This window comes from Oncorhynchus mykiss, chromosome 3 (assembly GCF_013265735.2).
Source record: "Oncorhynchus mykiss isolate Arlee chromosome 3, USDA_OmykA_1.1, whole genome shotgun sequence".
NCBI lineage: Eukaryota > Metazoa > Chordata > Actinopteri > Salmoniformes > Salmonidae > Oncorhynchus > Oncorhynchus mykiss.
In genome coordinates this window covers 60,832,870-60,844,682 of record NC_048567.1, presented here as the reverse complement: position 1 = coordinate 60,844,682, position 11,813 = coordinate 60,832,870, and the positions used below count along the sequence as shown (strand labels likewise).

Genomic DNA, 11,813 nt, shown 5'->3' with positions numbered 1-11,813 from the left:
TCCTCCTTCCTCTATCATGAATTCACTTTCTTTCTTCCTCCTCTAACCATTCCACCATTTCTTCACAGTCACTCCTGGAATGCATCCCACCATACTGTAGTATTCCACCATCCCTGTTCCAGCTCTGTATACCATTTGTCTACTTGTCATTTTTCGCATCATTATCTACCTGTGTACTAATTTACTTTTCTTTTTGTGCACATTATAGTGCCACCTGTTTTCAGGTACAAAATTGTTCCCCTGGAGATCAATGTTGGAAGTGGAGCCAAGTTTGAATGTGAAATTGAAGAGGCACCAAATGTGAACTTCAAATGGTTCAAGTCTGGCACTTCGATCAAAGAGAGTGCAAATTGTCACATTCTCAGTCGGCAACTGACATCTTCATTGGAGCTTCTGAGCCCAACCAAAGCCGACAGTGGTGAATACACCTGCAAGGCTACAAACCAACATGGCAGTGACACCTGTGCCGCCAAACTGACAGTGACTGGTGAGTCCTCTGTTTCCCTTAACATTATTTATACAAGTGTATGTATATTGCTGTTTAAAAAAAAAAGTTGAATACAATACAACACATTTTAATGTGCAATTGTTGTCTCAACATGTGTACATTGTACCGGTTTGTAAAGTAAATGAAGTATTCATATCCTATTGCTTTTTTCCATCTTTATTTACTTTTTTTTATAGAGATGTACCCGCCAGTATTTAGTACAAAGCCTGATCACATGACTTTATACGTGGGCAAACAAGCAACATTCCAGTGTGTAGTTACTGGCTCTTCACCTATGACTATTGTCTGGCACAAAGACAACATTGCTATCTCTCCGGGGGGAAGCTATCAAATATCATCTGACAAGACCAAATATTCCCTACAAATCAAAAATCTTCAGCTGAACGATCAGGGCACATACCTTTGCAAAGCATCGAACAGTGTTGGTACTGCTACATGCAGTTCAGAGTTGAGGGTTATCAACAAACCCAGTTTCATAAAGACCTTTGAGGTCTCGGTGTCTTCAGCCGTTGGTAACACACTGCGGCTCGAAGGTCAAGTGGATGAAGACACTGGAGTTTCCATCACCTGGATGAAAGATGGCAAAAAGCTTCATCAAACAATGGATTGTAAACAATCCTTTGAAGACAAGGTTGTCGTTCTTGAAATTACAAAGGCAAAACTGAAAGATTCAGGGAAATATGTATGTACAGCTTCAAATGATGCTGGGAGTGCAACTTGTCCTACCACATTGACGGTACAAGGTAAGGTCTTTAAGTAGATTTTCTGTATTAACACAGCGTTTGTGCACTTACAGATCTGCTTACTAGGAACTCATTGTAAAAAAAACAGTCCTCTTTGAAACAGCCACTAACGCTATGCAGCTTCTGTATGTCTTCTTATTTTCTCCTTCTTGAAATCTTCTCTTTTTTATTGATTCTTGTTTGACAACACATTTGCTGTTTTGCAATCCAAAACTTATTTCAGAGCCCCCTACCTTTGTTAAGAAAATGGAACCAAAACTAATGTGGAAGCAGGGCATAGCTGCTCGGATGCAGTGCACAGTCAAAGGATCAGCTGAACTCAAAGCTTCCTGGTTTTTGAATGACAAGGAGCTCAGTGATGGAGATAAATATAAAATCACTTTCAAGGCTGGTCTTTCAACTTTGGAAATAATGGATGTAAACGTGTTAGACAGCGGAAACTACACTTGTGAGGTGTCAAACGAAGCTGGTAGTGAGAGCTGCAGCACGGAGTTATCTGTAAAAGGTTTGTCACCATTCTTTACAATTATTTTAAAAATTGAACAGATAGTTGTATAATTTAATCTGATCTCTACTCTTAGAGCCCCCTTCCCTTCGAAAAGAATTGCAAATGGTTGAGGCAGTGAAGGGAACTCCTGCCGTGCTCGAATGTGAAATTAAAGGAACAGCTCCATTTGAAATCACCTGGTTGAAGAATAAGAAACCAGTCGTCACCACAGATAAAAAGTACAAGATCGTCTCTCAGGAGTCCATTGCTCGTTTGGAGTTCTGCTCATTTGAAAGTGCAGACATTGGGGATTATCAGTGCTGCATAGCTAATGATGTTGGTAAAATCACCACTAAGGCACTGGCCAAACTAAAAGGTTAGTATGGTTGATAAATTAAAATAACTCAAATTGATTTATCTAAATAGCGTATGTTTTCTAAAGAACATGGTTCATTGATTTTATAATATGTTTTGTATAGAACCACCAACATTTGCAAAGAAGATTGAAACCATTACAGCAACATTGGGAGATTCTGTGAAACTGCAGGGCACATTGAAAGGCTCACCCCCCATTTCCGTCAAATGGATAAAGGACACTGAAATGTTGAGAGATGATGATCCAAATATCAAAATGACATTTGAGAACAACATTGCTATTTTGTCAATAACAACTGTTGCCATTAACCATGGTGGCAAGTACACTTGCCAAGCAGAGAATGAGGCTGGACAAAACAAATGTGAAGCCACTCTAACAGTTCAAGGTTAGAGTTGAACATTTAAATTAAACATTTACACATATATATGTATTTTTACATATAAACACATTATACTCTTGTGACACCTCAATCTAATTATTTGTACTTTAATATAGAACCTGCTAGAATCTTAGAGAAAGCAGAATCCATCAATGTGACTTCAGGGGAATCTGCAACCTTGGAATGCAAAATCGCTGGAAGCCCAGAACTTAAACTGAAATGGTTCCAGGATGGAAAGGAGATGAAAGGGAGTCGAAAATATAAAATAACTCTGAAAGATAATATTGCTATCTTAAAGATTCTTGCGTCTGAAAAAGTAGACTCTTCCGAATACACAATGGAAGTGTCCAACCGTGTTGGAAAGGACCAGTGCTCATGCTCTATTACTGTGCTGGGTTAGCTTTTCTTCTTTTCTACTTTTAAAAGTTTGTTTTCATGACATATATTTTAACTTGCAATGTACAGTATGACTTAACTTTTCTTTCCAAAACAGATCGTATCATACCACCCTCTTTTACAAGGTCTCTGAAAAGACTTGATGGAATTATGGGTAACGATATTTCAATGGATTGCAAAGTATCTGGATCCCAGCCTATGACTCTGTCTTGGTTCAAAGACGATAAAGAAATTAAGTTCGGAGATAGATATTTACCTGAAATCAAAGACAACTCAGCTGCACTGAAAATTACTAAATTGGAAAAGGTTGATGCTGGAGTGTACACATGCCGGGCAACAAATTCGGCTGGATCTGAAGAAAGCAGTGGAACCTTATATGTCAAAGGTTTATACAGTTTAAGTAATTCTTTAGCCCTATGTTTTTACTTCTAATTGAAGTAGGCCTATGGCATTTTCTTGGGGTAATATGATGATGAAAAATAAATATTTTGTCCTTTTAATGAATTTTAGAACCTCCAGTCTTCACATTGAAACCTGACAACCAAGATGTCATACCAGGATCTACCGTTGTCTTGAAGTGTGCTTTCACTGGAACAGCTCCTCTTATGATCAAGTGGTTCAGAGACGACAAGGAGATATCAAGTGGAGGCACATTTTTTATCAAGAAGGAGACCTCCTTAAGTTTTTTGGAACTTCACTCAGTAAAACCCAGTGACTCAGCTAACTACACATGCCAAGTGGCCAATGACGCTGGAAAGATGGCGTGCACTGCTGTCTTGTTTGTGAAAGGTGACCTTCTTACATATACCCTGCTCAATGTGCATTTGTTGTTCTTCTGTTCTTGCATCAATGTTTGTTTCCTTGACTGATAATCAATGTCAAACTCTTTTTTAGAACCTCCAATGTTTGTGGTGAAGCTTGAGTCTACGAAACTAGCAGTGGAAGGAAGTGCTGTAAAGCTGGAGTGTAAAGCAACTGGCACCCCTGAGATCAGTTTTAAGTGGTTCAAGAATGAGATTGAGATAACACAAAAGGATAAATACAAAATGGCTGTCACCAATTCAGTTGCCTCATTGGAGTTTTTCAACTGCTCTGTTGATGATAGTGGAAATTACGTTTGTGTGGCATCAAGTGATGCTGGTAGTGACCACAGCGGCAGCACAGTTACAGTTAAAGGTGTGTTGAGTATTCCGCTTACTGAGTTTTTTTTTAGATTAATCAATTTAGATTTTTGTTTATTGTGTTTTGACTTGATTGCCATCTTCTTTTAGAACCTCCAATATTTACAAGGACCTTTGAATCCAAAGAAGTTATCAAAGGATCTGATATTATGCTGGAAGGAAAGCTTGCAGGCTCTGCTCCATTCAACGTATCATTTTACAAAAACACAAAGGCGATCAGAAATGATAAAAGACATAAGATAGTCATAAAGGATGACATAGTTACCCTCCAGATCCTGGCAATTGAAGCCGGAGATGCTGGAAAATATCAGTGTACAGTAGAAAATGAAGTTGGGAAGTCATCTTGTGATTGTGAGATGACACTGAAAGGTTGGTGTGAAAACCTTCATTTTAAATATATGTATCTGTTCATTTCTGTAGACTTTCAGTTGAAAGGTTGTATGCTTTTCCACCTTTAGAACCGCCATCGTTTGTGAAAAAGATAGAGAATGTGAATTCCCTAGTTGGCAGTGAGATTTCTATGCAGTGTACTCTGAAAGGATCACTACCTATGACTGTGTCATGGCTGAAGGATGACCATGAGGTCAAAGATGGTGAGCATGCACAGATGTCCTTTGAAGACAGGACAGCACTGCTGCGTATTTCAAATATTCAAACCAAACATGCTGGGAAATATACTTGTCAGACCAAAAATGAAGCTGGCAATCAGAAATGCTCTGCGTTATTGGTAGTCAAAGGTTGGTTGATGTTTATCAGGACATTTTTCAAATTGCTACTGGTGTTTGGATTTTATATTCTGATGTTAAAAACTCATTGTTGAATGTTATGTTTATCACAGAACCAGCAAATATCACTGAACAGGCTAAATCTGTCAGTGTTACAATGGGGGATCCCGCTACACTTCAGTGCCGGTTCTCAGGAACCAGGGTGCTCAAAGTCAAATGGCTGAAGGATGGAAGAGAGCTGACATCAGGTCATAGATACAAAGTACAGAGCACAGATAAGAGCTCTGTACTAAACATTCTCCGTACAGAAAAAAGCGACAGTGGAGATTACAACTTTGAGGTTTCTAATGACGTTGGAAGCAGTACCTGTGAAGCTACAGTTTCTGTTCTAGGTCAGCTCATTTATACATATTTTTATAATTTTTTTAGCTTTTTTTTTACAGGTATTCCTGTATTGACAGCATTATCTACTTTCTTTTTTTTAATCTATGCTAGATCAAATCATAAAACCATCTTTCACAAGGAAACTGAAGAAAACAGAGAGTATCAAAGGATCATTTGCCCACTTGGAGTGCCTTTTGTCTGGCTCTCTGCCCATATCTGTACTCTGGTACAAAGATGAGAAAGAGATCAAGACGGATGAAAAGCACAAATGCACATTCTTTGAAAACACAGCTTTTCTGGAAATAAGTCGTCTTGACAGTGCAGACAGTGGTAGTTATACCTGCATTGCTACTAATAAGGCAGGCAAGGACCAGTGTTCTGGGGCCTTAATTGTAAAAGGTTTGGATAACCATTTTTTTGTCTTCTATATTTCTGTATCTTTGGCTCTCTTTGGCTTCAGAAATGTTTTGACTTTTAACTTGAAACATGCATTCCCCACTTTCTCAACAGAACCACCATCGGTTTTAGAAAGGCCTGAATCAATGGATGTTTTGCCTGGATCAAAGGTTCAATTTAATGTCCTTTTGTCTGGCACGCCACCCTTGACCATTAAATGGTTTAAAGACAAGAAGGAGATCTTATCTGGCTCTGATTGCTCTGTGACTAAAGACAACACCACTACATCGCTGGAGCTTTTCTTTGCCAAAGCATTAGACTCTGGAGACTATATCTGCGAAATTAATAATGACGTGGGCTCTGATGCTTGCCAAGCAATGCTCTTTGTCAAAGGTTCTTATTGTCTGTTATTCTTTACCTTCTTGACATTTGTTTTTGAATTGGACCTCTGCTATACTTATTATGTTTACTTTATTTTATATAGAGCCTCCAAAGTTCACACGAAAACCTGACGGTGTGTCAGTGGTGAAACCTGGGCAAAGTAAAACATTTGAATGCCAGGTGACTGGAACTCCAGAGATTGATATATACTGGTTCAGAGATGGGAACGAGATAAGTCCTAGTGACAAATACAAGATGTTCTTTGATAACAACATAGTAACCCTAGATATTTGTGGTGCTGATACTAAGGACAGTGGAATATACTATTGTGAGGCCCGTAATGAAGCCGGCAGTGAAAGCTGCAATATGGAATTGAAAGTGAAAGGTTGGTTTAGTCTTTTTTGGAATAATTTTATATTTTCAAACTTTTATATGATTCAGACTTCATTGAGTTTATTGTCTGTTTTCTCTACCTCAGAGCCACCATCCTTTGTTAAACAGTTATCAACTGCGGATATTGTGAAGGGCTCAAATGCCTCTTTAGAGTGCCAAGTCATTGGCACAGGTCCGTTTGAGGTCATGTGGCATAAGGATTTAAAGGAAATTAAATCCAGCACAAAGCACAGTTTCTCACAAGTACAGGACATTCTGAATCTTGAGATACAGAAATGTGATGGTGTAGATGTTGGTGAATACCAGTGTACCGTCTCAAATGAGGTTGGAAGTTGTTCTTGTAGAACTACGCTTCGTATAAAAGGTTAGTTACTTAAAACATATACTATTGTGATAGATTACGTAACTTCCATGATGACAACACATTCTTACTTTAAATAACTAATAATTGTTCCTTGGTTTGATGTTAGATCGACCATCATTTGTGAAGAAAATTGAAAATGTAGCCACTGTTTTGGGCAAATCGGCTGAATTTCAGTGTGTTGTCACTGGGTCACCATCTCTGTCTGTGCAATGGCAAAGAGATGAGAACTGGATCTTGGAAGATCCTAAAATTGAACGGACATTTGAGGATAATGTGGCAACTCTAAGGATTCCGGTCTGTGAGGCCCATCACAGTGGGAAATATACCTGCCAGGTGGCAAATGATGCTGGACAGGACAAGTGCTTTGCAACCCTCATGGTGCAAGGTTTGTCTTTTCATTTAGTATGCTAGCTAGATATTTGTTTTAATTTTAGTCAGGTCTGTCTTTGAAATGTATGGACTTTAACAGAAAATGGATATTTCTATGCATTTTAGAACCACCTCAGATTACAGAGAAACCAGAAGTGATGAAAGTAACTATTGGGGATCCAGTCAGTTTAGAGTGCAAAGTGGCAGGCAGTCCGGAGCTCAAAGTGAAGTGGACCAAAGATGGCAAAGAGCTCAAGTCAAGTCCACAGCACAAACTTAGCTTCGAGAACAACCTTAGTAGCCTTAAAATTCAGACTACACAAAAGGAGGATGCAGGCAACTATCAATTTGAGGTCTCAAACCACATTGATACCTGCAGTTGCAAAGTCAAGTTGATTGTACTAGGTCAGTGCAAAATCTTGTATTGAAACAAATTAGTGTGGTAGTATACTGGTTATTACATGATATGTAATGCATATGGTTTTGACTGTTTTGTTGTTGCTCTTGTGAAAACAGAACAAACTATTCCCCCAAGCTTCACCAAACCAATGAGTGAAATACAGGAAATATTGGGAACATTTGTTCAAATTGGCTGCAAAATATCTGGATCCCTTCCCATTACTGTGGAATGGCAGAAAGATGGAAACAACATTTCCGTTGGTGGAAAATATAAACTTGTTCGTCAAGACAATTCTGTGTCTTTGGAAATCGAACAGTTAGAGAGAGTTGATGCCGGCACTTACTCTTGCAAACTAACAAATACAGCAGGAAGCGTTGAATGTAGTGGGGCACTAAGGGTGAAAGGTCAGAATTTATAACATTTATATCAAATTCATATTTTTCTCTCATGAAAGGGTCAGGCCAGCTGATTAACTTGGTTGCTATTGTTTCTTTTCAAACGCATCTTTAGAGCCGCCAAGCTTTGTGCTGCTGCCTGAGCCCCAGGCAGCCCTTCCTAACTCCAACGTGCGATTTAAGAGCACGTTTAAAGGAACACCTCCTTTCGCAGTGAAATGGTTCAAGGATGACACTGAATTGATCACTGGACCATCATGTTTTACCGGACTGGAAGGATTATCTTGCTTCTTAGATCTTTACTCAGTTGGAGTTTTGCAGAGTGGAGTTTACTCTTGTCAAGTTAGCAATGATGCCGGCACTGAAAGATGTAGTGCCAATTTAACAGTAAAAGGTTGGAACATGCTCTTATTTAAACTCTTGCCTTGGCTTCCATCTTTCCTCGATTGGCTTCCACCGTTCCGTCTGTCCTCGAATGCTTTTATCTGTGCTCAATTGTTTAGCATTTTCACAGCTCCTCCAGCACCTCCTTTTCACAGTTCCTTCAGCAGTTCACAGCACCTTCACCAACACCTCCATTACATCAACAACTGTTTGTCCACCATGTATCATGCTTCCCATTTCCCTTTTCAAATTCATCTGGGCTTTAATCCTTAACAGATCCATCAAGTCATCAAATCACCTCTTTTTGCAGTTCATTCCAAGCCTCATATTATTTCACTTTGTCAAGTTGCATGTGCTTCAATAACCTAATTTTGCTATATTTTGGCTTTGCAGAACCTCCTGAATTTGTGCTGAAATTGCCAGTCACAAAGTTTGTGAAGAAGTGCGAGCCACTCCGTCTTGAATGCAAAGTTACGGGTGCGCCCTCTCTGCAAATGCAATGGTTCAAAAATGACACTAAGGTCACAGAAGGTGACAACTATAGAACTTCATTTGTTGACTCAATGGCAGTCCTTGAGCTGCACACCACAAGATTTGAAGACAATGGAGTCTACACTTGTGAAGCAACCAACGAAGCTGGAAGCATAAGCTGCAGCACAACTCTTACAGTCAAAGGTTAGCCAGTGATCAATGACATTGGGTTTTGATATTTTCCATATTAGATTATATATTCCATAATAATCTAATATTAGTATAGTGTCTGTTGGTGGTATTACGTCAGTATGAATTTGAGGCTTTGCTGCATGTAACAAAGAGAGCTGCTTCTTAACGATTCTCAATGTTTTGTAGACCCACCATCTTTCCTCAAAGTACCTCAGCCAATTGAAGGAATGAAAGGAAAGGATGCTAGCCTACACTGCGAGATAATTGGCACAGCACCCTTTGAGATTACCTGGTCCAAAGATAAAACACCACTAAAAGAAAGTAGGAAATATAAGATGGTGAATGAGGGTACCTCTGCCACTCTTCATATAATTGGATTGGAAGCCTCAGATGTTGGAGAGTATGAGTGCAAGGCATCAAACAGTGTAGGATATGAAACATGCCGTACTACAATTCAACTCAGAGGTTAGTAGAATTGCATCATCTGTGGGTATTTTTTAAATTTTATTTCGATAATTGATGTTCCAGGTTTTAACCATGAACTACTCCCTCATGATGTTTTTTTTCTCCTCACCGTGTTTGTCCTCTCTCAGAACCACCAACGTTTGTGAAGAAATTGTCGAATATGACATGCATATTGGGTGAAGAAGTCACCCTGACGGCCAATGTCAAAGGCTCTCAGCCAATGACCGCGTCTTGGGTACAGGATAAGGATCACATTCTCAGAGATGGTGACAACCGGAAAATTACCTTTGACAACAACCAAGTCACTCTTAAAGTCTTTAAAGCAGATTTACTGGCAATGGGCAAATACACCTGCCAACTCAGAAATGATGCCGGAGTTGTGGAATGTTTTGCTAACTTGACTGTATTAGGTTTGTACATTTAAATTTTCTCTCTTAATTCAATTTTCTTTCTTAATTCGCTTAGTTTCCCCCCCAGTCATTGCTTTTTAAAATGATTCAGTTTCTGTAAGCACACCTCTTTTCATGCTCTTTATTTTCAGAACCAGCTAAAGTTGTAGAGAGACCAGAGTCTTTCAGTGTGACTGCAGGTGATATTGCAGCTTTAGAAGTCAAAGTGTCGGGGACACCAGAGCTGAAACCAAAATGGTTTAAGGATGGAGTCGAACTCTCCTCTGGACAGAAGTACAAAATCTCATTCTCAAAGATGATCTCCAGCTTAAAAGTTTTGTCTGCAGAAAAAGTTGACACAGGAGAATATACATTTGAGGTCAAAAATGAGGTTGGCAGTGATCTCACCAAATTAAACCTCACTGTACTAGGTTGGTGGCCACTTCCTATACACAGTATAGTATGACATTTGCCTAATTGCCTAGTGTTTTTCCTAATGCACTGGTTACTAACCATGTCCTTCTATAACAGATAAAACTATACCTCCAACATTTACAAGGAAATTGAAGGATTATCAACCTATTGTTGGAAAAGCTGGTGAAATTGACTGCAAAGTCTCTGGTTCCGCACCTTTCACCATTACTTGGTACCATGATGGAGAGGAGATCCAAACTGGACCAAACTATGAGATTACATTCAGTGACAACACCTGCATGCTCAAAGTGCCCACTCTTAAGTTGTCAGACTCTGGAGTGTATAAATGCAAAGCTGTAAACAAGGCAGGAACCAATGAGACCAGTGCCTCTTTCATTGTGAAAGGTCAGTAAATAGGAGGTTTGAATCTACAGTACACGTTTGGCCTTCATAATGACTATTGCTTTGTAAAGTGACTGATTTAATGTTAGATGTCGGCAAGATAAAAGTATGTCTTTTTTGTATTTAGAACCTCCTTCTTTCGTGATGCCACCTCAGCCATTGGAAGCAATGCCTGGCACAAATGTTTTGTTCTCAGCAATTGTCAAAGGAAGTGCCCCACTGAAACTGAAGTGGTTCAGAGGCACCAAGGAAATTTTGTCTGGAAAAGGCTATGAAATTGCTCTCCGGGACAGTACAGCTACAATGGAGCTATTCAAAATTGACAAATCCCACGCTGGAGAGTATACATGCCAGATTATTAATGATGCTGGGAAGGAAAGTTGCCCGGTTAATCTGTCAGTGAAAGGTTGGTCAATAATATAATTTTTTAAATGTATTATTACACATTTTATTAACAGAATTAAAACAAAATTAATCAGTATGTGGACTAACAAACTTCTATATGATTTAACTCAGAACCTGCGCGCTTTGTTAAGAAGCTGAAGGACCATTCTGTTGAAAAGGGGAAATCATTGGTACTTGAGTGCACATACTCTGGAACCCCAAAGATATTTGTCACCTGGTATAAGGACGGAAAACAGCTATATTCTTCTTATAAGCACAATGTCACTACCACTGAGACCTCCTGCATCCTGGAGTGTTTAAACACTGATGATAAGGAAGCAAGTGGGGAATACGCTTGCGAAGTTTCCAATGATGCTGGAAAGGATACCTGCAAAGCACAAGTGTCCATCTTAGGTTAGTTTACCTAAGTTGATCTGGTAATGTATTGGGATTGTCCTATACTGTATATATCTGATGTGCATGTTTCTGATTTAACGGTTTATATCTGTCACTTTAGAACCACCTTATTTCATTGAGAATTTGGAGCCAATGGAAGTTACTGCTGGTGATGCAGTTTGTTTGAAATGCCATGTGGGTGGAACCCCTGAAATAAAGGTGGCTTGGTTTAAGGCTGACGGAAAAGTGAGGTCCAGCCCCACTTGCAAAATAGAATATTCCAAAGGAATTGCATGCTTGAAACTGAGCAAAGCAACCAAGGCTGATATTGGTGAATACACATGCAAAGCAGAAAACAACATAGGAACAGCCTCATCCACTTGCCGCCTCTCTGTCCAAGGTGATGCCCGCCATCTTTTATTTAGGAATGTTCTCTTTT

At 39.3% G+C, this 11,813-nt stretch overlaps 1 protein-coding gene across 8 annotated transcripts in view; it reads left to right on the top strand.

Annotated features, from left to right (window-relative positions):
- LOC110520307 (titin) overlaps positions 1-11,813 on the top strand; it is a 178,309-nt gene that overhangs the window by 43,580 nt on the left and 122,916 nt on the right. For all 8 annotated transcript variants that reach the window (XM_021597527.2, XM_021597528.2, XM_021597534.2 and 5 more), the window contains 28 exons: positions 209-487; positions 685-1,251; positions 1,475-1,756; positions 1,833-2,114; positions 2,218-2,499; positions 2,610-2,888; positions 2,987-3,274; positions 3,400-3,678; positions 3,784-4,065; positions 4,161-4,439; positions 4,529-4,807; positions 4,909-5,187; positions 5,291-5,578; positions 5,690-5,968; positions 6,060-6,341; positions 6,435-6,713; positions 6,820-7,098; positions 7,209-7,487; positions 7,599-7,886; positions 7,993-8,271; positions 8,655-8,936; positions 9,111-9,389; positions 9,518-9,799; positions 9,931-10,209; positions 10,310-10,597; positions 10,722-11,000; positions 11,111-11,392; positions 11,496-11,774. In XM_021597527.2, coding sequence (XP_021453202.2) covers positions 209-487; positions 685-1,251; positions 1,475-1,756; positions 1,833-2,114; positions 2,218-2,499; positions 2,610-2,888; positions 2,987-3,274; positions 3,400-3,678; positions 3,784-4,065; positions 4,161-4,439; positions 4,529-4,807; positions 4,909-5,187; positions 5,291-5,578; positions 5,690-5,968; positions 6,060-6,341; positions 6,435-6,713; positions 6,820-7,098; positions 7,209-7,487; positions 7,599-7,886; positions 7,993-8,271; positions 8,655-8,936; positions 9,111-9,389; positions 9,518-9,799; positions 9,931-10,209; positions 10,310-10,597; positions 10,722-11,000; positions 11,111-11,392; positions 11,496-11,774 — 8,160 coding nt within the window. The remainder of the gene's footprint in view (positions 1-208; positions 488-684; positions 1,252-1,474; positions 1,757-1,832; positions 2,115-2,217; positions 2,500-2,609; positions 2,889-2,986; positions 3,275-3,399; positions 3,679-3,783; positions 4,066-4,160; positions 4,440-4,528; positions 4,808-4,908; positions 5,188-5,290; positions 5,579-5,689; positions 5,969-6,059; positions 6,342-6,434; positions 6,714-6,819; positions 7,099-7,208; positions 7,488-7,598; positions 7,887-7,992; positions 8,272-8,654; positions 8,937-9,110; positions 9,390-9,517; positions 9,800-9,930; positions 10,210-10,309; positions 10,598-10,721; positions 11,001-11,110; positions 11,393-11,495; positions 11,775-11,813) is intronic.